The following is a 24,416-nucleotide window of genomic DNA, read 5'->3' on the forward strand; positions in this document are numbered from 1 at the left end:
ATCCTAAGGTTCATCTGCCGGGGCCAAGCGAGCTTGGACGGTGGCAGCGAGGTCCTTAGGACGTAGATGGGTTGCCTTTTTAAGGGCTAACGAGCTCCATCTGCCCGGGAGTGGCCCTGACCGGGAATCGAACCCGGGTCTCCGCGGTGATAGCGCGGCGCCCTTACCACTAGACCACCAGGGGCTGCCAGATTTAACTATGGAAATCTGAAATCAAAAGATGTGTTTTTGCCAAGGAAGGGATCCCTCCTCTGCAGAGGCAGAGACAGACACACAGTGCTGGTGTTCCCATCCCTAACACAGGTCTAGAAAAGCCTGAGCTGCTCAATCCTGACCGATCCACCTCATCTGGCATTTCAGAAACCGCTTAACGAGCAGCGTTTAATTTGCCACTTTGGGAAGAAAACACATTCTTGGGAAGCCTCTGTGAGCTGACAGACACTTGATCTGGAGGGAGAGCACACTTGGGGCAGGTTTATTCCTTATGCTTCTGCATCACCTGTGTACTTCCACGAACCAAACCTTCAGGAATTTACCAGCCTCACGTGACCACTTGACAGCGACTTACGCCTTCCAAAAGGACAACAAAATACATCTCCACGTGCATGCAAGATCGTGAGGATTTCACCAGGACCAGAGAGCAATTGTGTAAATTAGCAAGTGATTGTAGCTGAAGCACAACCGACTTTCACTGACAAACTCAGTCATCACAGTCAGCCTGTTCCTTTGGAACGGAAACACTGCCAGGTGACCAACACTGTGTAAGCAAATACAAACCCAGGAATGTTGAGGGAAGTCACCTTGAGGCAAAGCAATTCTCTTTCAGTCCCAACTGCCCACCTTCAGTTATGGAAAACATTTTAAAAAGACATTTATTAATGGGTTTATTTCATGCTTCACTGCAAAGAAGGGAAAGAATTCCTATTTGCCTGGCCTGGCAGAACCTGCAGGATTACCAGGCATGGATTGCTACACCTTCTTCCTGAGCAGGGCTGGGGAAAATCCAGGGAAATGCATACCAAGACTTGCTGACTAAGGCATTTATAGCAGATGCTTTCTATTAGTTTATCACACAAGAGAGAGAAGGGAAAACCCTTTAGAAATGCCAATGCAAACCAGCCTGTTGTGGTTACTAAAATGCTGAATTGCAGGCTCTGAAAACAGGGAGATTTTTAATTTTCCTCCCCTTTTTTTTTTTAAGATATAAATTAAAGAACTAAGCCACGTATGTAGAGATTTCATGATGACTCGTGGTGGTGCCTCACGTTAAGAAATCTGAAATAAAACTGGAATAAAGAAATAAAAAGGGTTCCAGAGTCACATCTAAAAATGCAGCCTCTCAGCCCAATTCTTCAAAAGCCCTTTAAGGGAAAAAGAGGTAGCCCATGCCATGAAACATGGGCTTGGGGGGAAAATGGAGGCATTCAAGGGTTTTTAAAGCCACTTTTATAACGTGGATGCGAAATAAGTAATTTTAGATGAACCCCCTGGCATTTTTATATATCATTAAATAAGAAAAAAGTGTTTGAGGCCATGATGGAAACAGCACAAGGGCTTTCTGAAACTCATAAACCTCTTTTTGCTGTGGGAAAACTCTCAGCATCATTCCTAGTGGCTCCAGACTATTTACTTCGAAGTCTGCACATTAACACGGGGCAACACAAACAGCTGCTTCATGGCAAATCGTGGTGGGTGAGTGCTGACACAGGAAAATGCTTCAAATTTACTGCTGGCAGGTAATACTGCAGGTTATGACCTTTAGAGAACATGTTTTGATCAAGAGTTTTTAAAAACTTTTGATTTTGGGGGGTTATTTTATACACAGAGGTAAAAAAATACAGAGCTGGACATGGATGAGCTTGTCCTGCATATTCTCCCCCTCTAAATTTGAATTTGGACACGTGGACAGAATCAAAACTCGGGCAGCAATTATTTCTAGAGGTGGACTCCTGAGACTGGAAAGAGAAACCTGCATTCCCACCCTTCCAGCAAGGCTGGAAATATTCCTCACCTCCCAGACAAATGGCACCTGGAATGCAAGGCCAGCTCTTCTGCACGACCAAGAAAAATCAACACACAGACTTTCCCGACCCTTGGCAGGCAGCAGAGCCACTCATGCAAGGGAGGAACCCCTGCTGGAAAAGCAAATAGGAAATGCCTTGGAAAAAGGGACAGTGTACACTTGTGCTCCCCTCAGGGTAATGAAATCACAGCCTGTAGGACCACAGCAGCATTTTTGCATGGAAATTTGATGGGGAGGATTTAAATTCACTCCTTGATGGCCCTCATCACACTTCTAGAATGAGCTGACTTCTTGCCACCTTGGAATTGAAATGGCTGTTTAGGTCTCCAGATGGAAATTGGGATATTGCTCTCCTGCCTCTCAGCCCACATTACCAAGATGAACTCATCACGTTGATAATGCAGGCTGCTCTTTCTCCCAGACACAAACCCCGGGGCGAAAGGACACCAGGAAAATAATAATTCTGTATAAAAAGCCAGGATTAAGCATCAGCTCAGTTGATGAGGTTGGGGCCATATACTTGGGATAAATCACCCCTGGAATGAGAAAAGGGTTTGGGGAAAAATCACATGTAATTTTGAGACTGTCATCACTGCTGCAAACAGCTTAAGGAACCAAATTAAGGCTCAGCTAAAAATCCTGCCATTCTCTTTCCCTCTCTCACTCCTCCCTTCTTCACCTGTTTCTCCCATCCAGACCTTCCCTCCTTCTGCAGTCACTGAGGTCAAGCATCCCCTAAAACATTCCCTCCCACCCTGCTCCATCCATCCCCCTTGTCCCTGCTAACTCCACGTTACCAAGGACAGAGTTCTCAGAGCCCAGTTTTGTGTCCCCTAACACCAGCAAAGCTACCAAAGAAATCAGAGCCAAAAATGACCCCAGAAACCACTTTTTCATTAAAAGGCTGCACACATCCACTGACAGCATAACACTAAGTTGTTTATTTTTCCCCTAATTTCTCCTGTGGATTTCAGTAAGGTCACAAAGCCACAAGGCAAACTGAAAGTGTCTGGAGTATATTTTCCTCTTTACTTACTAATATTGACCGAGCTCCCCTCTGCTTTCTAGTTATTTTTCCTACAAACCATCTTATGAACTATAATACCTAAATACCTTCTTCCTAAAATATTCTTTACTACAGTTCATGCTATGTAGTTCTGTGACTTGAAAAACTCAAGTTTGCAAGTGTAACCTTCCCCAAATTTACACACCTTCAAACAGGTGATGTTACCCCAAAGCATTTGTCCAGAGAGATGCCTATTCCTTCTCATAGAATCAAACTAACTTTGTGGCCTCGAGGGGAAAAGGCCATTTTCCAGCAGAGCCAGCTCTATCACAGTCTCATCAAGCTGCAAAATAAGTCAGAAGCCTCAAAAGCCACTGTGAAAACAGGAGGGCAGAGAGACACGTTTGAGCTTTGCTCCGAGATAATCCCATCAATAGAGCCATGGCTTAATGGATACCCTGAGGACTGTGCTCTCCTCAAGCCAAATTCAGGGGTTCTGAAATAAATCTTTCAGGCTGAGGGTCAAGGAGAGGATTCAGGATTATTTACTAAAGGGCCAGGGAGAAGGGGTGAGAGTACACTGTCCCTTTTACGTGAAAAGTGCATATTATGAGGTCTGAAGCACAAACTAATCAAAGCACATGCTGTGTCTGCTTTGTACCTGCCAGAAATCCTGGTGGAAGGGGAGAGGGTTAGAAAAGGGAAGAAAACGAGGGAATGCTTGGTTACACCAAAACCAACCACAAATCAGAGTTAGAATAAAGACACAAGTCTCAGAGATATCAGTAGCTGCAAGAAACACCCGCTGCATACCCTGAAACCAGAATAAAAGAGGGCAAAGAGCAACCAGAAGATTTTAGTACTTGCCCTGTGGAAACAAGCAACAAAATTAGGGGGTACAGAAAGGTAACAGTAAGTAGAGCTTTGTCAAAGCCAAAACACACCACAAACGTTTGGCAGAGGAGCTAGGAAAGGATGAAGTGTGCTCTGTACCTAAAGCAACACAGGTGCCCACAGGGTGGGCATGGTGCATTTACCTGTGTTAGGAGCAATTAAGCATTTCCTTTGATGAAATTTGAGGCTATTAAGAACAAGCCAAGAGAAGAATTTGCACAGTTCAGTGTCCCTCCCCACAGGTCCCAACAAAGAGGGGAAACAGAGGAACTAATCAAAGCAGATGGGAGGCTCAAGGTTGGCTGGGAGGAGAAAACCAACAAGCAAAGAAACCCACCAGTGTGGGCAGTGGAGTCAGCAAAGAAAGACAAGGAGAGGAATCTCCCCAGCTCAGCTTTGCTGATTATCTGCAATAAACTGCATCTCTGCTTGCTTCCACAAAGCCACAGGCAAGGATTTTCTCCCACCAGATCCTCACGACACTTTTGAGGAGGGCAGAGGAACATTCACACAGATGAGCCTCAGGTTATTACCCATGTAAGGAGGCACCTCCTGGTTATTATGCAAATACTACCTGTGCGGAGATCAGAGGGTGAAGGGATTTAAAGGCAGGAGATCTGAAATTGGACAGTGACATGTGACATGGATTATGGACCAGGACAGCTGAACACTTCCAGGTATTTCCAAGCAAGCCACAACCCAGACTCAACAGCTCCAACTGCAGACGCTGGGGACACATTTATTTCAAACTCTGTCACAGCAGACACTGGTAAGACCCCATAGAGTTGGATTTAGAGGACTCCTCACCTGTTATCATTGCATTTAAGTTAGAGAACACACTGACTGTCCTCCTCAGTTAATGGGCTCAGTAAACCAAGTGCACCTGCACTTTATGCTGCTATTTACTGAACTGGGAACATTTAGAGTTGCATCCTTTGGAATGAAGGTTTCAGAGGCACTGACCCATCACAGGAACTCAGTTCTGATCCAGTGTTTGGCTCCTGAATGACAGCAGGACTTTGAGCTTGTTTCACTTGCTGCAAGCTCGGGTCTATGGCAGCTTCTGTCCAGCCTAGGTCTATCCACAGAGCAAAGGACCCAAAAATTCAGGCTAATAAATAAAGGCTCCTTTCTCCTCCTTTTTTTTTCAAACCTGACAGCAAGATCCTTCAATCCTCCAGAAAAGTATGGTCTTCCTACCTCCAGTCCTCTCCACAGGGATCCTCCCCGAGTACATTTCTTCAGGCTCCTAAGATGCTCTTTAAGTCATCTGGAAAGAAATCTGTCTCCTGAGCTGACTCCCAGCAACTGCTCTTTAATGGACACACACCTTCAGGTCAGGGCAGCTGAAGCTACTCATTGTACTGGTTCATGATACCACCCTGCATTGCGCAGTGGAAGAGAATTCCAGGTGTTTTACTGGCCTTTAAAGAAACCACCTGAAGTATTTTCCTTGTCCTTCACCTTGCCTTTGCTCTGAGTTGCTCTATGGCATCCCCAAGCATCTAGAGATGTAAATACAAGTGCTGGCAGGAAATACTTAAGTCATAAATTTAATTAGAGGGCACTGAAAGCCTCTCTAATTACTTACTGCAGGAGGGGAAGCTGTTGCTGGTAGCTCCAAGGCTTTTGCTCTTATCGAGCCGTAGCAAGGAATTTTCCCCACAGGAGAAAAAAAGAGAGTCAAGTCAAGTGTATCCTAATTAAATTAATAAGCCATCCAGGGTCAGGATTTTATTTCCTATATAGATTAGAGGTCTCTTAAAAGCACATCTCATGCTCCCCTTTCCACCAGGATGCACTGCTGGAAGCTCTGTGGGACACCTGGGAATTCCCCTGCACTGGCTCACCAGGATGGTGACAGGGCAGGATTTTGCTCTGATAGGCAGCTCACAACTAAGAGGACAAACATTAACAGCACTGCTTCTTTATGTCTTCAAGAAATTATTCTTGTCAATCATTAATGCATAAGCAAAAAAAAAAAAAAATCCATCAATAAACAGGGAGGGCACGAAAAAAAGAAAATTTAAAACCAAAATCTGCATTGCAACTTACGTAACATTAACGGAGCTTATGCCAGGTTCTATGTGCTAGGAATTATATGCTACTTAGTGAGAGTTTATTCACCACTAAAACATGAGGCATTTCTCCTGCAGATGGGTTAAAAAAGCATTTGCTTTCCCACTGCCAAAGTGTGAGAGGAGGAAAGGGACACACTGGAAACGGAGCAGATGAATAATCGTGGTCTGGGCACCTTCACACCACAGCACCCTGAGACTGTGTCTATTCTCACATCAGCCTTCTGCTCAGGCTCAACATGAAATGTTTGCAGGCCGATTAATATTTTTTTTTCTACTCTGAATGAATAAGTAATCAATGCCTCATTCCCTCTACTCCCCTAGGGGAGAAACCATCACACTGAGATAAAAATGGAGCCACAAGTTGCCTCCCTACACACTCAGCCCAGCAGCAGAGTTCATGTTGGCACACAGATCTGACCAAAGGTTTTTGCTGGATGATTGTCTCCAGGGTTTTTGGTCTTGCATGAGTGAAGAAAAAGCATTTAGGCTCGAATTACAGGAGCACTGTTGCCACTAATAAGGCATTAACATTTACCTCCCTCTCCAGCAACTCCATAAATTACCAATAGGGAGGGGTGGGAAGAGGGAGGGGGGAAAAAAAAAAAAGCAGGTATTGTCTTCTCAGCCTGGCATTCAGCCATGTGCCCAGCAAGCTGACAGACACAACTGCAACAGAGGCACATCCCTCCCCAAAATTCCTTTGGCAAGACCAGTCCTGATCACCCCACAGTGGCCAATTAGTTGTTTTGATGGTAGTTTCATGTAAATATAACGGGTTCTGTGAAAGGGGCAGCTCCTACATCGGCTCACCAGTGATGTAGCACTGAGATCTCAAACACACATGCCCAAAATTCACACGGGTGCTTTAAACACTGTCCTGTAGCTTGTCATTAACATGCAACTGACTGCACCGCTGGCTCTAGTCTTTTAACTGAATTTCCTTCTAAATTATCACTTGCACTCAACCCTGAGTACATATCTTTGCTTGGAACTAAAATCAATGCTCTCTCCTGCTCCTCAGCCAGGATCTTGCCTGCGGATTGTCAGTACTTTTCATCAGCACAGCTTCACAGGCTCCTTTCTCCCTAAAGAAAAGGAGAGGAAATTTCCAGTGCACAGGCCTATTTTTGAGTACCACAACTCTCATTACCTCCGTGTGACATCCATAAGGATGCTTAGGGGAACAAGGATGGCCCTCTTACCCTTTCTGCCTGAGCTCAGCAGCTCCGCCGACGCACAAAGGCAAATCCCCTGCAGGCAGAGGCTGGCTTTGACAACCCCAGAGGGAAATGTGGCTGGAAACAGGCACGGAGGAAGAGATGCCAAAGGGTTTTATCCCTCAGGTGCCACTATGCAAGCGAAACTCCAGTGAGCGAGGGCAGCTCTGCAGCACCTCAGTCGTGCTCGGCTGTGGAAATGCAGGGTTATTTTTTTTAAACTGAAACCCAAAGCAAGCAACAAAATGAGAGCAAGGTGCAGTCAGAGATCAATCCACTGCCAACTTCTTTCACTACCAAGGCCAATTCTTTTTATGCTCTCCACAAATTATCCTCTCACCTGGACATCACAACTGCCCTTATAGCCATGGCCAGACTAAGTCAGCCCCAAGGTGTCTTTAAGCACAGCCAAGCAGACAAGAACCCCTATTTCTTCATTTTCAGAGCACACTGCTTCTGGGGTGTGATTAGACTGCGGAAAAAATAGGTCTCAGGAGAAGATAATAATAAAGGAAAGTCCATTGCAGTCTCCTAATCTGCTGTCTCACATTCAGGCTTTCCAAACCCCAGCACATCCAAGAGCAGCAGCGACACCTGTAAGGTATGTAAAAAGCTATTTCACTCTGCTGCAGGTCAAAGCCTCTGCTGTTGAGGGGCAAAGGACCAGAAAGTTGAGTTCAAAGGGATTGCCTTTGGATCTTTTATCCAGTGTGCTGGGAGTCAACTGTGGAGTGCCCGGGAACAGAGGAACAATTAGCAAAAATAACATGGGATTCAGCACTTCTTCCCTACAAACAAATCCTGTTTATGTAAAGCCTCAGGGATGAGGGTGAAAGCTTGACAAGATAAGATGATGAAAGTGAGCACACGCAAAACAGACTGTCATAAATCAGAGGGGAGCAACAGTGGGTATTTTGCAAAGAATATACGTCCCTTTTTTTGGTTGGGTTCGTTTCTGTTTAATGACAAAAAGCAAGCATTGTGTTTGTGTCAGGGGGAAAAGAAAACAAGCGTTCACGACACACTTTGGAGCTTTATGTATCAAAACTAACTGCCAAAATACACCTCCCAGTTGTCTGTTTTCAAGCAAAGCCTCGCTCTGCTGCCTGGGTAACCAGCGTGCCTGTAACCTCTGCTGACAGGGACCCCAGGTGTCTGAGCACATCCCATCGTTACCTGCCCCTACTAAACACAAAACAGGGAATTTCACGTGTTCGGCCCACACTGTGTTAGTAGAAAGCTTTAAATGTCTTTTTTTTTTTTTTTTCTCCAGTGTTGAGGCTTTCTGGAAATGCCTGACACTCTGTGTCAGGTGCATCCTGCAGCAATGAGGGGATCGGGTGCTGACGTCCCTTTGGAGAAACAGAAGATTTTCAGATGATGCAGATGAAATGAAAATACTCCAGTAAAATCTGGTGGACCATTATGTGCCCATAGGACAGAAAATTAACTAACCTGCAGTTATCTGCATCAAGGGGGTCGATCTGAGCCGCCAGTCCCAGGGCCAGAGTGGCCTTTAACCACAGCAGTGGGATTTACAGGGCAGATAATTAGGTCTCTGAGATCCACAATAACAGGTAGGATGCTTTCACAGGGACACAAAACCAGATCAGAACTTGCTTAACATTGTACCAACACGTATCATGACAGCACAAACACCTAGAGCAGTCAAGCACTGCTGCAGGAAGGACCTGGGGCTCAAAAGGGAACAAAATGAAGCAGTTTGACAGGGGGATATACAGGATTGGGATGCAGATAAAAACACAAGAGCATCTCCTTCCTTTAGGAAGCTGGAGGTGAGTCTGAAAGGGAAAGGTTAAGTGAGTTTCTCTTGAAATAGTGTAACTTGTGGGGCTCTCACACACTCAGAAAGAAGCAGCAAGGAAATGTGATTACAACCTATGATTTCCTGGCCCACCAAGAATACAAGAAGAGGCAATATTTTGTCTGTAAACATTAAAATAAGAGCCCTTTATAAAAACAATCTTTCTGTCATTACAGCAAAAACACTGCATTGTACTTAACAGCAAAAAGCTCTTAAGAGAACACTTCAAACACTTCATTTAATTTACACCCTTCACACAGGTAATAACTAAAGGATTCCAGGTTAAAAAAAAGCCACTGAATAAAACACACTTCATAGTTTTATGTGCTCACCTTCCCATCGTAGCGTTTCACTATGAACTGGTCCAGGCCCAGGTCTGAAAGGAAAAGAACAAAGATACTTAGAAAAAGCTCTTAAAGCCTAAAAAGAAGTATTTCTTGTGTTTTCTGTTTAAGAAGATTAGAAAGTAAAATGTACAGCCTGAGGAGAGCACAGGCTGATTTTTGGTGCTATGAAGAATAAAACCCCTCCACAGAGCGATGCCCCATGCATTTTTTGCCACTGATTATGGTAATTATCACATCCTCATTTCAATTTAAATTAGAAAAAAGATGGAAAAAGCCAAATAAAACCTTTTCCCGTGCCTGCTGCATCACCTGCTTTTGAAAGAGGAGACAGGCTCACGCTAAGCTGCAGAAAATGGAATTATTCATCCCACCAGGGTGACCCCCTCACCCTTGGTGACATAAACCAGCTACAACTCCTCTATCACCTCTATTTCAAAGGTCAAGCCAATTGTCAGAAGGCTTTTTGCACTTGTGAAAATTCCAGCCAGAAAGCACCTTCTCAATGTTTCATGTGCCTGGTAACAGTGAAAACTGCATATTCACATACTTTTTCAGAGTTTAATCTTCTGAATTTTGTCTTCCTCCAAGTTGTGGGTTTAAATGCAGTAAGTACTGGCACGTTTAGATGTAGGATTCATTGGATAAATGTGATTATTTTGCTATAGACATGTTATCTGGTCAGAGCTCACCCCTGACCATCCATCTGGATGGTGACTTGAGCTGAGCTTATGTCCATGTGTCATAATAAAGTCATTTCTCAGGAACACCTCCTTTCCCCATGCCAGGAAATAGTGCTGTAAGACAGATCCCTGACAGCCTGACATTCTACATGTGCTCATGGAAAGCTGAAAAAAGGACATGGGTTAAAAATAGCAAGTGAAAGTATGTCTTAATGGCACCCCCTGCAACTGGACACTACTACTGGGAGAGCAAACGGGTTTCAAAGCAGAGCCAAAATGAATGGATCCTGGTGTAGATGAACTGCAAGAGATGAGTTAGTAAGTGTCATTTTATAGCTCTAAACATATTTCTAAACAATTATAATAAATATTGATGTAATATGGAATAAATAATCATAGAATCCTAAAATGGTTTGGGTGGGGAAGGGACCTTAGAGCCCACCTGGTTCCACCCCCTGCCATAGGCAGGGACACCTTCCACTAGCCCAGGGTGCTCCAAACCCCATCCAGCCTGGCCTTGGACACTTCCAGGGATGGGGCAGTCACAGCCTCTCTGGGCAACCTGTGCTAGGGCCTGCCCACCCTCACAGGGGAGAATTCCTTCCCAATATCTAAACTTAACCTACTCTGTCATTTTGAAACCACTCCCCCTTGTCCTGTCACCACATGTTCTTGTAATAATGTACTGTGAGCCTCAATGTACATAGAGAAAAGTGATTAAAACAGCCAAGTGACATCTAAAAAGGCAGACTTTCAGTCCCTGTACTAAAGAAAAGGTTAATAACATAAAATTTTTGTTTGCCACAGATGCAACATGAGATGGGCAAAGCGGGAGGTGATGTGGACCGTGACTGACCCATGGCTGTAACTGTACCCCAAGCCCCAGGCCAGCTGCAGAAACCAACAGGTCTGTCCTCAAGCTTCTGAGCTCCGAGGATTTCATTCTTTGCTGAACAAAGTGCTTACAGCACCAGAGAAATGGGGTTTTTATTCCCCATGTCATGTCAGCCTCCTCCGACACAATCACGTCTGACGAGAAGCAAATCTATAACATTGGTTTATGCATATCTGGGAGAGCGGGGAGAGACATTTACATGAAAATGCAGTACAAAACTCTGTCACTTTTCCTGTTGCCTTTTTTCATGTCATTGTACCAGCAAGCCCTGGAATACAGTGTTGGGGAATGGGGTTAAATCCAGCGGGCAGCCGGTCACTAGTGGGGCTCCCCAGCACTGGGACAAATGCTGTTTAATACCTTTACTGATGATCTGCATGAGGGGATCGAGTGCACCCTCAGTAAGTTTGCAGGAAACAATCAAGTTGGGTGGCAGTGTTGATGTGCTGGGGGGCAGGAAGGGTCTGCACAGGGATCTGCACAGGCTGGGTCTGTGGGCTGAGCTCCAACAAGGCCCAGTGCCGGGTCCTGCCCTTGGGTCACACCAACCCCTGCAGCTCCAGGCTGGGCCAGAGGGGCTAGAAAGCTGGGAAAGGCCCTGGGGGTGCTGGGGACAGGGGCTGGACATGAGCCCGGCTGTGCCCAGGGGGGTAAGAAGGCCAAGGGCCCCTGGGCTGTGCCAGCCACGGGGTGGGCACAGGCCCAGGGCAGGGATTGTCCCTATGCTGGCACCGCTGAGGGACCCCCAGGGCTGTGCCCAGTTCTGGGCCCTCAACAGGAGAGCCCCGGAGGGGCTGGAGCGTGTGCAGGGAAGGCAATGGAGTTGGGAAGGGGCTGGAGCAGCAGGAGGGGCTGAGGGAGCTGGGGGGGCTCAGCCTGGAGAAAAGGAGGTTCAGGGGGGACCTTCTGGCTCTGCAACTCCCTGACAGGAGGGGGGAGCCAGGGGGGTCGGGCTCTGCTCCCAGGGAACAGGGACAGGAGGAGAGGGAACGGCCTCCAGCTGTGCCAGGAGAGGTTTAGATTGGATATTGGGGGAAATTCCTTCACCAAAGGGTGGTCAAGCACTATAACAGGCTGCCCAGAGCAGTGGCGGAGTCACCATCCCTGGAGGGATTTAAAAGCCATGTAAACGTGGCACCACTGGGAGCACGACTTAGTGGTGGCCTTGGCAGTGCCGGGTTAATGGTTGGACTCAATCTTAAAGGTGTTTCCCAACCTAAACGATCCCATGGCTCTGTTGCACACACGAGCACATTGGTTCCCATCAGTTCTATGCTCACCCTTTCTCCCAGCCATGCACAACAACGTCCCCTCTGCTGCATTAATTAAGCTGCACACTTAAACCCCTCTATAAAAGTCCTCTTAAATAGCTCCTGAGAGAATAAGCCAATTCAAAAGCTATAAAAGGGCATTTATGTTCAAGGCATACAGTTTTACTCTATACATTTTCCTTTTGCCAATACAGTTCATTTTCTTTTCTGTGGACTTAACTGCGTGGGGTTTTTCCACAATCCCTTAAAGCTGACAAAAGCAAACCAACAAAGAGGGTCTGTTGCTTGATGCCTCTGTTCTCTCTATACATTGCACAAAAGATCCAAGAGGCTTTTCCTCCGTGATGTTACAACAGGAATTCAGTGCATGCGTGGGCTGGAGAGCCAATGGAAACACTGCAAGGATGAGGACAATCACATCTAACAGGGGAAGGGAAGAAAGTTAGTTATTACATCTCTGCTATTCAAAAGGCAACATCCTACATTAGAGGCACCTCAGGATTGTCTGTAAATGACACACTCATTAGACAAACAGCCCCTGGCTGGGCAATTGCTGAAGAGCTGCAGGAACACAAGCTAATAGGCATATTTAACCAGTTAAAAGAGAGCTTTTCCACCTTTCACTGGAAATCAGGGGTTGAAATACCATTCTCCCAGAAGTGGATGAAAGGGTTTCCTTCAAGAGAGGCAGCAATGAAATGCAGAAATCATTTCAGGAGGATACCTGGCTGCTTCCAGAAGCCTCCCTGCGACAAGCACCACGGCTACTCCAGACTGCACAGGGACCACCCTGGGCTTCAGTGCTTGTTTCTGCTTGGACAAACCCAGAGTTTCCCCATGACCTGCCCCAGAATATGCTTTTTATTTACCTGAGACCCTGCACAACACCTCCCCTTTCCCTACACATCTGGGTTTTCAAAGCTGCTCTTGCTCCCTCAAACAATGATGACCTCCAATGATTTCCAAACCAGCTTCCCTGTAATCTTTAACTACCATTACTCCTAAAACTTCTGATACCACCTCAATTACTATCAGGGGCCCAAAAGAAACAGCAGCCCTGCCATGGAGTACCTAAGCACGTTGCAACGCTCCATGTGTTATTTCAGACTAGACTGACACCAATGCCAGGGATATAGGCTGCCACTTTTATTCATGTGATAGTACTTTCACAGCGCTCTAAAAATAAAAATGCTTCAAAATAAAGCAAAATGACTTACACTCACTGCCTGCCACAAAGGGGAAAATGGGGTTTTCGACAGCAGGACCATATTCCCTGTATTTACTTCTCTCATTGTAGTCTGGGGAGGATGTTTTAATGGAGAAGGAATGAATTATGTAAAGGAAAAAAACACAGAGTAACTTGCTGTTACTCCTGTTCAGCTCTAGCCAAATCTAAAAATCAAATGCTTATTATATTTCTATTGATTAACAAGAACATACTTTCCATGGATTCACTCAAAGCCAGCTAATTACCACACTTGATAAATATCTAGAGTTACTAAGCTCTTCATGTTATCTTGTAAAAAAATCCATGGCCAGTAGGTTATAGATTGCAGTTTTAAGAAAAAAAAACATTTAAAAAACGAGCTTCCAGAAGAAGAATGATTACATTATGCCAAGAACACAGTTGAGATCAATTAGAAACCACCATGATTTCCTCTGGGATGCCAGCAGCTTTCCACCGATGGAAAAACCTTTTCAATTGCTTCCAGTCTTGATATCCTTGTCAGGTTTTTCACACTATTTGGGTAACATTCCCTCATGATCTGCTTCTTCCCCACTGCTTAATATATAACATGGACTCTTTCTTGCCAGCAGATGAACAAAAGGGCTAATTATGAAGACTGAAGAGCCTGTTAACCATGCTTGTGATGTGCCATGTTGTGGCACAGAAAAATGTTGGAGCAAGTTTTCCCCTTCAGAGCTGTAACCCAGCTCCTGATTTTTGTATGAGGACTTCCCCTCTGAATTTAAAATGTAATCTGCAAGCAAACAATGAGCTGCCTGAGATTTCTCAGGGGACAACAGCCTCAGGTTTGTGTCTCAGTCCAGGACTGTTTTCTTCAAGGAACAAGGGAATAAGGGACTTTGCTCTCATCTATCTCCCCCTCCTCCAACAGGCAAGTCAGTCTCCCTATGAGATGTGTATTCCTAACACCCCTGATCAGCCATACCAACCTGTCAGCTATTTTGGAAGCCCTAATTACTTGATTTTTAGCACTTAAACACACATATAAATGCACCTCTTGCTTGCTATTTTCCTCCTTGGTTATTTTTCTGGTATCTCATATCAGGCTCAAAGATGATTCTTGCCTAGGAATTATGTATTTTCAAGAGAAAAAAACCCTCCTCTGAATTACCTCTCACTTGCATCCCTTAACACCCCTCCAGCAGATGGAACTGGGAGAGAACACAAAAGTAAGTCCCCATCAACAAACCAGAAGGCAAGTTCAGCATCTCTAGTTTCCTTCTAGATCTTAAATATCCCAGTTGAACACTTTGTATAACTTCAGGCATCTGTAGAAGCCCAGAGAGTCCTCCCCTCCTCACCATACCAGCTGAGTGCCTGTCACAGCTCGTGGCTGCTGGTTCTACAGAGGCTCAAAATAACAATCACTCAAACACTGCACCAACCCAGGAGCCAGCTTGTGCCCAGCTGCTCCTCGAGTCCAGACATGGAAAACAAACCATTTGAACCCAGAGAACCAAGCTGTACAGTCTGGTCGAGCCACCAGACGTGGGCTCTGTCCTTCACGGCTCCTCTCCTCCGACACCATCCTGTGCACAGAGGCTGCAGGGGCACAGCTGCTGCTTCTGGCTGAGCTTCAACAGCATGTTTGGGGTTTCTTGCAGGCAGGAAAAAAACCCCAAAACAACAGAAAAACCTTTCAAGAGCTCAGATATTTGAGCTCCTGCTCGTTTCATGGTGAATCCTGAAAGGCATCTTGCACGCAGCAGAAGTTTGAGATAACCAGTAAGATTAACGCTGGGATGGAAGAGCGTGACTGGTTTGGGTATAACCTGCCTCTGTTACAGTGTGCTGGCATGAAATGTGACATATTTCTTACTTCTTTCAATCATTTTTGCAAAAACCGTAAGAAAACTGGTACTGGCTGAGCACGACACAGCTCCTTCTTAGTCCAGGATGCTCCAAAACACTCAGTTTCCCCAGGAAAACAGCAATGCAGAATGGACCCAGGTAAACTTGGGGAAATGGAGGGAACCTGTATCCTTTCCACCAGAGAAAGAGTATTTTCAGCTGGTTTGGGACTGGGGTGCAAAGGAAGCACCAGGTACCAAACAACCATCCCTGCCCATCCAGCCTCGGAGCAAAGTTCTCTCTCAGGTATGAGAGTGGGAGGAAAAAAAAAATAATGCAGGACTGCAGGGAGCAGAAATCACCACCCACGCTTCTGTTGGTGCTTGGACTCTGCAGATAGCACATAAAGAAATTATTTGTTTAAAGCAGCTTTCAAGTTTAGTGCCATTCTTTGGCTTATCCTGACAGACCGTTCCAGACTCAGCAAGAGCGTGTCACTCCTTAAGCACAGCTTGCCTGCTTGGGAAAGTTGGGGCAGGAAGTTTGACTGAACCAGAGAAAGCAATCTCCAGGAGCTGAGGAACTGGCATTCATTTTCCCCAAGCCAGCAAAACACAGGCTCGAATTAAGCTGGCACTTTATAAACAATAAATCAAACTTTCCCCACCGTAATCCACAAAAATGAATCAGGCACACGATACCTCGCAGTAGATGAGCGCTTTAAAAATAAATACAAGAGGGACTCTTGTATTGTTGACTCCCTCATTACTCCAAATCACTTCTATCCCACAGTATTTTCTCTCCAGTAAACAGAAGATGCATTAACAAGGAGTTACTCGTTGAAATTCCAACTGGGAGCTTGAGCCCACAGAGCATCCCCTGCCCTGCTTCTGGGATACTCCAGCCCCAGTGGAGGGCACACCCATGTCATGACTCAGGGAGAAAGCAGCCCCAGCATTTCCCAACTAATCTATAACCTAGATGAGTCAAAAGTACTGCAGGGATGTAAAGTACAGAACTCATCTGGCCAGCAGGTAGCACTCTTTGTTTTCAATTTCTGGTTTAAAAAAAAAAAAAAAATCACACCTATCTTCCCTTTTATTTTTTTACTACCAGCTTTAAAAACATTTGGGAACAAGGTTATGGCTGGTTTGACTTTATTGTAACAATAAGTGTTTTACTCTTCTACTGTTCATTATGTACTAAAAATCCCATTTGCTGGGATGGTCACAATGTTCAGGAACAACCACCTGAGCAGTGGCTGTGCCTAGAACCAAGCCCATGACAGTGACACTCCTGAAGGCAGATTTTCCAACCAAGAAGAGCCCAGATGCCCACCCCTCCCGCCAGTGCCAGCTGATGGGCAGCCAAAGATCCATTTCCACCTCATTCCACTTGCCAAGAGCACCTAAGGATCACTAAGGTCACATTTTTCCCTGACAAGCTGCTGTGTGTCACTGACTGGCAGCATTAGCAGGCAATTAAAGGCAGTGCCTGGCTTCACGGGGCCATCTCAACAGCCAGGATAACAATGGGAATAATGGGAAGTGAGTGGCTAAGACTGACAAATTATTTCCCATTAGTCACCTTCACTTGTCTCCAAAGGAGGTGTTTGCTGAGCACTCCTCCACCTATTTTCTGTACACATCTTAAAAGGCACCAAGGACATAGATGGAAGAAGTAAAAAAGAATCAGATGTGTTGAAATGCAACACAGGATGTTTTCTATTTTTAAGCTTCCTGACAGGTGCTGCTGCTTTTCCAAGTACCAGTTCAAGAAGCTTTAGATAGACAAGATTATAACCTACAGCCATGAATTCACATAGAAACTACAGCCATTTCCAGGACTTGATGAAAACCTAAATGTCAATTCACCCACGTGCTTTTAACACTAATATCAGGATTATTTTTTCTCCCCTCCTGCACACACTTCACATTGTTATTTTCTAAGCACGAGTGGACGTGGTATTTATTTAGCAGCTGTCATGTAAGATTTCAATACCGTTTCACAGTTTGCACATAAACCCCACACTTAAAAAGTTAGCATTTGGGGGCTGAAGTTCTTAATTAATGCCTGGAGGGAGGAGTTTTAATTTGACAAAAGCCTGTTTCACTCTTTGAGATACAATGTGGGAGACCCAAGAAACATGATCCCCCATGTCTCACCCAAAACATGAATCTCCTCCAAGACAGAATGCAGACAAAATCCTCCTGCCACCCCACCAATACCAAATATTCAGGACACAGTTTTCCAGACAAGAAAAAAGTGTCTGCTCCCCCACTTGTCGCCTGCCAAATTCCCAGAGGTCCCACAGCTGATTTGCTCCCCTGCAATCCACAGGAAATTTGGAGACAGCAGAAATGAGCTCTGCCCTGGCCAGCAGCATCACGTGGGGGCTGCCTGGGCCCCTTCAGAATCATTTGGGTTGGAAAAGACCTTTTAAGATCATCGAGTACAACTTTTACTGCCAAGGTTTCCCTTGCCAAAGCAACCTCCTTTTGAAGGTTTAGGAACAGTTCCTGAAATGTTTCAGTCCAAGGTAATCTTTCCCTATTAAATGCAGGAGAAAGGCATCCCACTTGCTCCTCAAGGGCTCACACCAACCAGATCTACTATGCTGCAACAGCATTCCAGGCACCATGGAAGGGATCAGGCTAATTTTGGGCTTAGAGATGGGAAAGAGAGCTTCAGGAGGTGCTTCCTATCTCTTAGCAATGCCAGGTTCAAAGCTGGGAAGTTTAAAGATCAGGTCAGCAGAGACCAGAGCGTGTCAGTTCCCCACATTCCCCCCCACTCATCACTTACTCTCTGGCTGCTTTTCGTTGGGTGTTATGGACCTCACAAAGTCCTGTGGTGTCATAAAAACCTCCGACTCCCCGTGCTCGTTGATCACTTTCAACGTGGCAAAGTATCTGAAGATCTTGTCCGGCGTGGAGTAGGCTCTGATCCTGTTCTCATATTCCATCACCTGGAAATGGAATTGAAGCAGCATTAGATGTGCTGTGTCCTCTCCCAGCACCGACCCTCAGTCCTCTGAGGGATTTGCCACGGGACACGTTGTGTGCAGCAACACAACCCCTCAACCCTTCCAGCATCGTCTCCTTCACAAGCCTATCCTCAGCCTTGGAACCACCAGGAGAACTGGACACATGAGCTGCTGGTGTGCCCAGATTCAGAACAAACACTAAAAACCTGTATTATTTATAAGTTTAGACTCTTCATCCTGGCACAGGAAAAACAAATTAACAATTAACAAAATCCCCAAAGGCGCTTTTAAACATGAGCACAAAAAACCCAAAACAAAACAAAAAACCAAACAAAAATAACCCCTGGCATCAAATTTGTGAATCTAAAGCAGCTCAACGTTTTAACCACAGTGTTGACGGGTTTGATTTGTGATTAATAAATGAATTCAAAGAAAAGAGCCTTGGAGAGCTGGGAGAAACCTTCACTTTCAAGCAGAGTCTTGGAAAAAACTACTCAGAGCCGCAGCTGGTTGCTCTGTCACCCAACCTCATTTTTTCCTCTTTTCTATCACACTGGCAGAATTCCACAGAAACTCAGTCCTCTTCTCCCCACCAATCTGCCTCTTGCTCACTCTGCCAGTAGTGATTATTTTGTACCTAGAACTACTTTGCCCAACACACAACTGGAATTAATCAAAGGGAACAGAAAGCTTTTCTAAACAATATCACATCAAAAGGCCACAAGGGAGGAAAAAAGGCACAAAAAGACCTGCACTTCATCATGTATTAGGGCAGAAAACTTTCCTCCTTACTTCAGCTTTTTATTCCTGCATCATATGCCATGTTTAACAGTCCATAATGTACTTGAAACCTTCAGTACTTCTGGCCAAGAGCCACAGAAGAAAAAAAAAACCCTACCAATGATGTGCTGGAAGAGAACAGGCAAGATCAAGGGTACTGCCAAGGCAGCTGTAGATCATTTCTGGCTTTGGTCCTGTTTCAGCCTTGTCCTTTAACTTGAACAACTTCCTCACCCTGATGTTTATCAGACAGAAAACACCCTCTCTAGTTTTTCCTGTTTCTAGGATAGAACAAGTCCCCCAGGTCAGCTTTTAATCCCCCAAGTCAGGCTTTGGTAAAGTAGCTGGGGGAAAGCAAAGCCTTTCCTCTACATTTGTTCCAGTTCAGATCTCCAGCAAATGCAACCAGAGATGACATTATCCACAATGACAATACCTAAAGCATTCCTTCCACTCTTCTCTGTATCACCATGGCTTTTCCATAATTCACACGCCCTTGCATCAACCACTAGAGACAGTTCCCTCTTTCCCACAGAGAAAGTTTTTGTCCCCAGGCCCTTTGCACCTATAATCAACAAACCTTATCTGGTTCTTATTGCTTCAGTCTCCAAAGATAAGGGCACTGGACCAAGGGCAATTGCTTTATTGCCAAGTTACAAGTCACTGTCAATCAGCTGAACTGCAGTAAAAGATGACACCCACTTTCCCAGCTCCTTCTGGCTTTGTCTACTGCTCCCACCTGGCAGGAGGCAACTCCTTATGCCAAAGTGATCATCTGACTTGGGGCTGCAGGCCCATATCTCACTCTTTCCTGACCTGATCTCATGAATAACACTCCACCCACCTTAATCAGCCAGAAACAGTCTGGTATTTTTACCTTCCAGCAAGACAACTAAACCCAACGATCAAGCCCCAGACTGGAGCCAAGAGCAGACAGCACAGACCACAACCAGCCCCCTCCATCCACGACACCCCTTCAACACAGCCTGCTTTCTAGCTAAAAAAACTCATCTGCCCAATTTTCCAAGCCTGTGGAAAAATTTCTTGCCAGGTACTTGCAAGACCAAATGCTTTCCCTCCACCCAGCTGGGCAGGCTGCACCCCTTTCACTCGACAACCCCACTGCTGCACCAGAGACACGAGTCCAAAATGTTTCTGCCACTGAAACTGTATTTCATTTTATCCCATTTGACTGCACATCCACCATGGATCTATCCACTCTGTATCTATTTTAAGACCTTGCTAAGATGCTACTGTCAGGTGCTCTTCTCCTCACGTTGAGAGTATGGGCCTTGCCGTTGTCTCTTTACTGAGGCTCCTCCTCACCAGTCCAGCAACTTCACTGCCAGCTCTTTCTTATCCCAAGCCCAGGGCAATCCCCAAGGTCCCTGCTTTGTGGATGTTAAGCAGCCCACATTTTGCTCTGACTGCCCATTCAGATCCACGCTGCACCCTCAAGTCCACCAGAACCATCACAAGAAGCAGAGAGTCCATTCACAGTGTCCCTTTCCTGGACCGTGTGCCATCCTGTCCTCTATCCATAGGTACTCCTGAGGGAAGAGTGGATGCCTGCCAGGCACTCATGAGGATGCAGTTTTGAATATGCAGTTCTAGACCAGGAAGGGTCACAGTCTGTTACAGCTCAAAAGCCACACCTGACTGCCAAAGCACCAACAGCTTACTAACGACACAGGCTCAAAAACAAGTCTCCTGTCTCAGCTTGTAGCCCAGTCTAGGCCAAAAAAGTAGAATCTAAACTGCTTTTTAGCATCTCACAGGTTGTTCTCATCACAACCCAAATCCCACTTCTTCCACAAGAAGGGAACAAAGGCAGCCCCACTCCTTCCCCTTTGCCCGCAGCTGAACTCACAATTACATCATTTTCTCTGACATGAGCTAATCAGCTGGCAAAACCCGACAAATATGCTACAGCCCATCCCTCTGACTTCAAGGTTGGATGGAACACAAAGCCAGGTCAAGAAGGGAGCAGCCAAGATGCTGCAAATAAAAACCTCACTTACTCAAGACTGGGTGCCGAACATGCAGTGGGTGATGGGTGGCCTGATCCCATGTGGAGACGAGAGCCCATGTATTTGGGTGCACACACCACCATTTGTGAGGGGTTTTTGCACTACTTCAAAACAATCTGGACATAAAATCATCCCAGGCAAGTGTCCCCCCTCCCATGACCTCGCACCTTCCCCCAATACACACCAGTCCTGGACACAATGAGGAGCAGCCAAAAATTCTAATCTGCCCCCAGAACTGCAGCCTCACAGAATCAGGCACCTCCAGAAAGATAATGGGATTCAAAGGGAGAAGTCCCTTTTTGGCACTTAGTAACAGAGCATGTACTGGAGGAGAAAGAGGAACAAGTAATCCCTGCTGCTCTACAAGAGGGAAGCTGCTGTTGAGACTGTCAGTGTTTATGCTAAGCCTCAGGTTAAAAGGCAAAGAAACCCCTTAATCTTATGCTGACATGAAAATAAAGCTCTAAATTAACATCTCAATGCACTTCAGAGCATCGAGGGGCCTCCCTGACCATGCAACAGCACACATCGTAGCAGGGTAAGTTAATTAGGATTCATTTTCTTTGTGTTTCCCATTGTGACGCACAACCAAATGAAGGCTCAGCACACTAACACCCCAAGGCAACATACCTGCAGGACCCAAACACTGCAAGTGCATCTTGATAAAGCAGCCCTAATGCTGCATGCAAACACTTCTGGCAAGTTAATTAACACATCAGCCTGCCCACACCATATATTACAGCTCATTAGCCTTCAAACCATAGAGGCACTCAAGTAATCTTTTCCTTTTCTACCCTACACACTGCACAGACAACACGTGCCTGGAACCATCCACACAAGACCCCAACACTTGCTGAGGGGTTTATATTTCAACTTTCCCTTCACTGGATCACTACCTAAAATAGCAACGTCAAACTTAATTTATTACTTCACCACTAATCATCAGCTTCATTAAAAGCAACATTGGGATAACAAACAAGTGTTAAACACTTGCAATTAGGCTTAATTTTTTCCGCAAGGAAAATCCCACACTATTTTCAATTAATTATGGGAAGAGTCGGAAGGGGTTTTCACTGTGGGTGGCGGTGTTGCTAGGGTTTTTTTAAACGTGTAAGAAAGAGTCAATAATTCCCTACGTGCTACACAATTTATATGGGGAGCAGCACATCCTGGGAGCAGCCCATGATTTTGAGTCAGGAGTAAGGACACACCTTCCTCTGCCATCTGAGCTGGCCACATTCAAACATACCTCCTGAGGTGACTCACCAGAGCAACTGCTGATCAAACACTGAGCCCACAGCGGAGCTGCTCAAACACGGAACCGGCACCTGGGAGACTACCTGGCACATCCTGCTTGGGATGAAGCACAGGCAGCACTGGCATTCAGGTCACAGAAGGCACATTCTGTCTGCAGGCTGAGGAGAAAAGGCTTATGTTGGCAAAAAGATGATGAGGTCTGTTTTAAACAGTGCTCTCTCTCCCCAGTGGAATCGCTGCTCCTGAGCTGAGCGCTGCGGGAGGAAGGCAGACCAGACTGAGGAGGGATCCAGACCACACACCATTCCCTCTGGACCTTTTGGGAATGCCTGTCTTATTTGGAAAGCCTGGCCATATTCCTCCCTGCCCTGCTTGGGAAGGAAAGAGCTGGTCAACACAGACACATCTCTAACAACCAGAACAGCCCTTGCCTGCAAACACACTTTCTCTGGCTCGCCCAGCCAGCAGCAACCAGCCATTGAGACAGAAACCAATCTCTACACCCACAGAATCAAAACCAAGAGTGTGGGTGAAGGTGGATTGGGGTTTGCTCTTCGCAACCTGCCTCCATCTGTTGACACTGGAAAAAAAACCAAACAATGGCCTGCTTTTCTTGAGCGGTACTGGCAAGAGCTGAAGTTGTCAGAGCACCTGACACGCCGCTGCCACCAAAATTAGCAGAAGAACCCACATCCCTGGACAATTCTGAAAGGCTCAGCACAGTACCTTACAACATCACCGAGCTGCCATCAGCATGTCACAACAGGGGAGAGCTTGGAGCCCTGAATACAATGTGGCACTTGAAATCTCAAGTTGTGTAATCTGCTCTAACCAGGAACCAAAAATGATTCAGCAACTTCAAACGAAACAGCTCTTAATTTTTCATGAAAGGCTGTTAAAGCCATTATATAGGACCATCCACGATTTAACAGCTAATGAGATGCAGCCTCCAGGATATGGACTTAAAAATAATTATCAGAAGCAAATCATACAGAATGGGAGTGGATGCTCATCACAATTCCTTTCTCTTTGGCGCTGCAAAGACATTAAATCATCCACCACAGCCCGATAAAACCGACATCCAGACAGATTTAAAAAATAAAGTGCTGTTGTCTGCCAGCTCCCAGTTACAGGATTCTTTGGTATCTTATATCCTGTAATAACAGTGGTCACAGACAGCACCAAACTAGTTGTCAGACAGCTCTGAGGAGCCCAAGGCTCTCAGAATTACCCAAGAGTGAAGGCAGGTCACAAAGATGACAATACAGTTTATTACTCAAGCTTTCCTCCTTGTGAAAATGTGTCTGATCTGAAAATCGAATTGGCATAAGAGTTGAGAGAGAGCCAGGACTAACCACAAACAGGGAGTGAGGCTGTATTTCAACAACTACATTTACATGGAATAATTAAAAGAAAAATTCACCCTCTACTTCTTCCTACTGCGTATTCACAGATAAAGGGATGGACTCAGGGACACACATGCGGGATGTCCCACATGGTTTAAAAGCTTTGGCACCAGTCCCCTACTTTGCAGGTACCACCCCAAAAGCCACCAGCAAGCCACTTCTTGGACATCCAACTGGAGATGGGAACAGAGGTCTCCATTTCAGAGGATCGGTGTAGAGCGCTTTCCAAATAAACGAGTTTCAACATAAAGAAAACCCACGGCAGCTTGCCAAGAAAGTGAGCTCCCCAAACAGCAAGGAAATAAAAAAGACAAGCACAGGGGGAGTTTTGTCTCTTGGAGCAGCTGCAGGTGTAACATGGTCATGTTTGGTACCTTACGGTCTCTGAACCCCGAACGTTTCTTCTTCTTCCCTTCCGGTTGTGCCTCCTCATCGCCCGAAGCAACCGCCTTCCTGCCCTCGCTGCTGCTCTCCTCCTCCTCCTCCTCGTGCTTCACCTTCTCCCCTGGCTCTGCCCTCGGGCCGTGCTTTACAGAGGAAGAGTCTTCTGCGTAGGCCCTGCATGGGGGGAAAGAAAACATCAGGTCAGGGAACGATTGAGAGTTACACAGATGCTCCTGCCAGGCTCCACCTGAACGGAACACTGGTCAGACTTCAGCGTGGGACTGCAAAGAAGGG

General features: G+C 45.8%; 1 protein-coding gene across 2 annotated transcripts in view; it reads right to left on the reverse strand.

The window, feature by feature from the left end:
* MICU1 (mitochondrial calcium uptake 1) overlaps positions 1-24,416 on the reverse strand; it is an 82,441-nt gene that overhangs the window by 38,657 nt on the left and 19,368 nt on the right. For both annotated transcript variants that reach the window (XM_050339685.1, XM_050339676.1), the window contains exons 4-6: positions 24,113-24,296; positions 18,085-18,247; positions 9,379-9,422 (exon numbers count right to left, since the gene is read on the reverse strand). In XM_050339685.1, coding sequence (XP_050195642.1) covers positions 9,379-9,422; positions 18,085-18,247; positions 24,113-24,296 — 391 coding nt within the window. The remainder of the gene's footprint in view (positions 1-9,378; positions 9,423-18,084; positions 18,248-24,112; positions 24,297-24,416) is intronic.

Source organism: Myiozetetes cayanensis, unplaced genomic scaffold, assembly GCF_022539395.1.
Source record: "Myiozetetes cayanensis isolate MyiCay16 unplaced genomic scaffold, myiCay2020 scf10, whole genome shotgun sequence".
Lineage (NCBI taxonomy): Eukaryota > Metazoa > Chordata > Aves > Passeriformes > Tyrannidae > Myiozetetes > Myiozetetes cayanensis.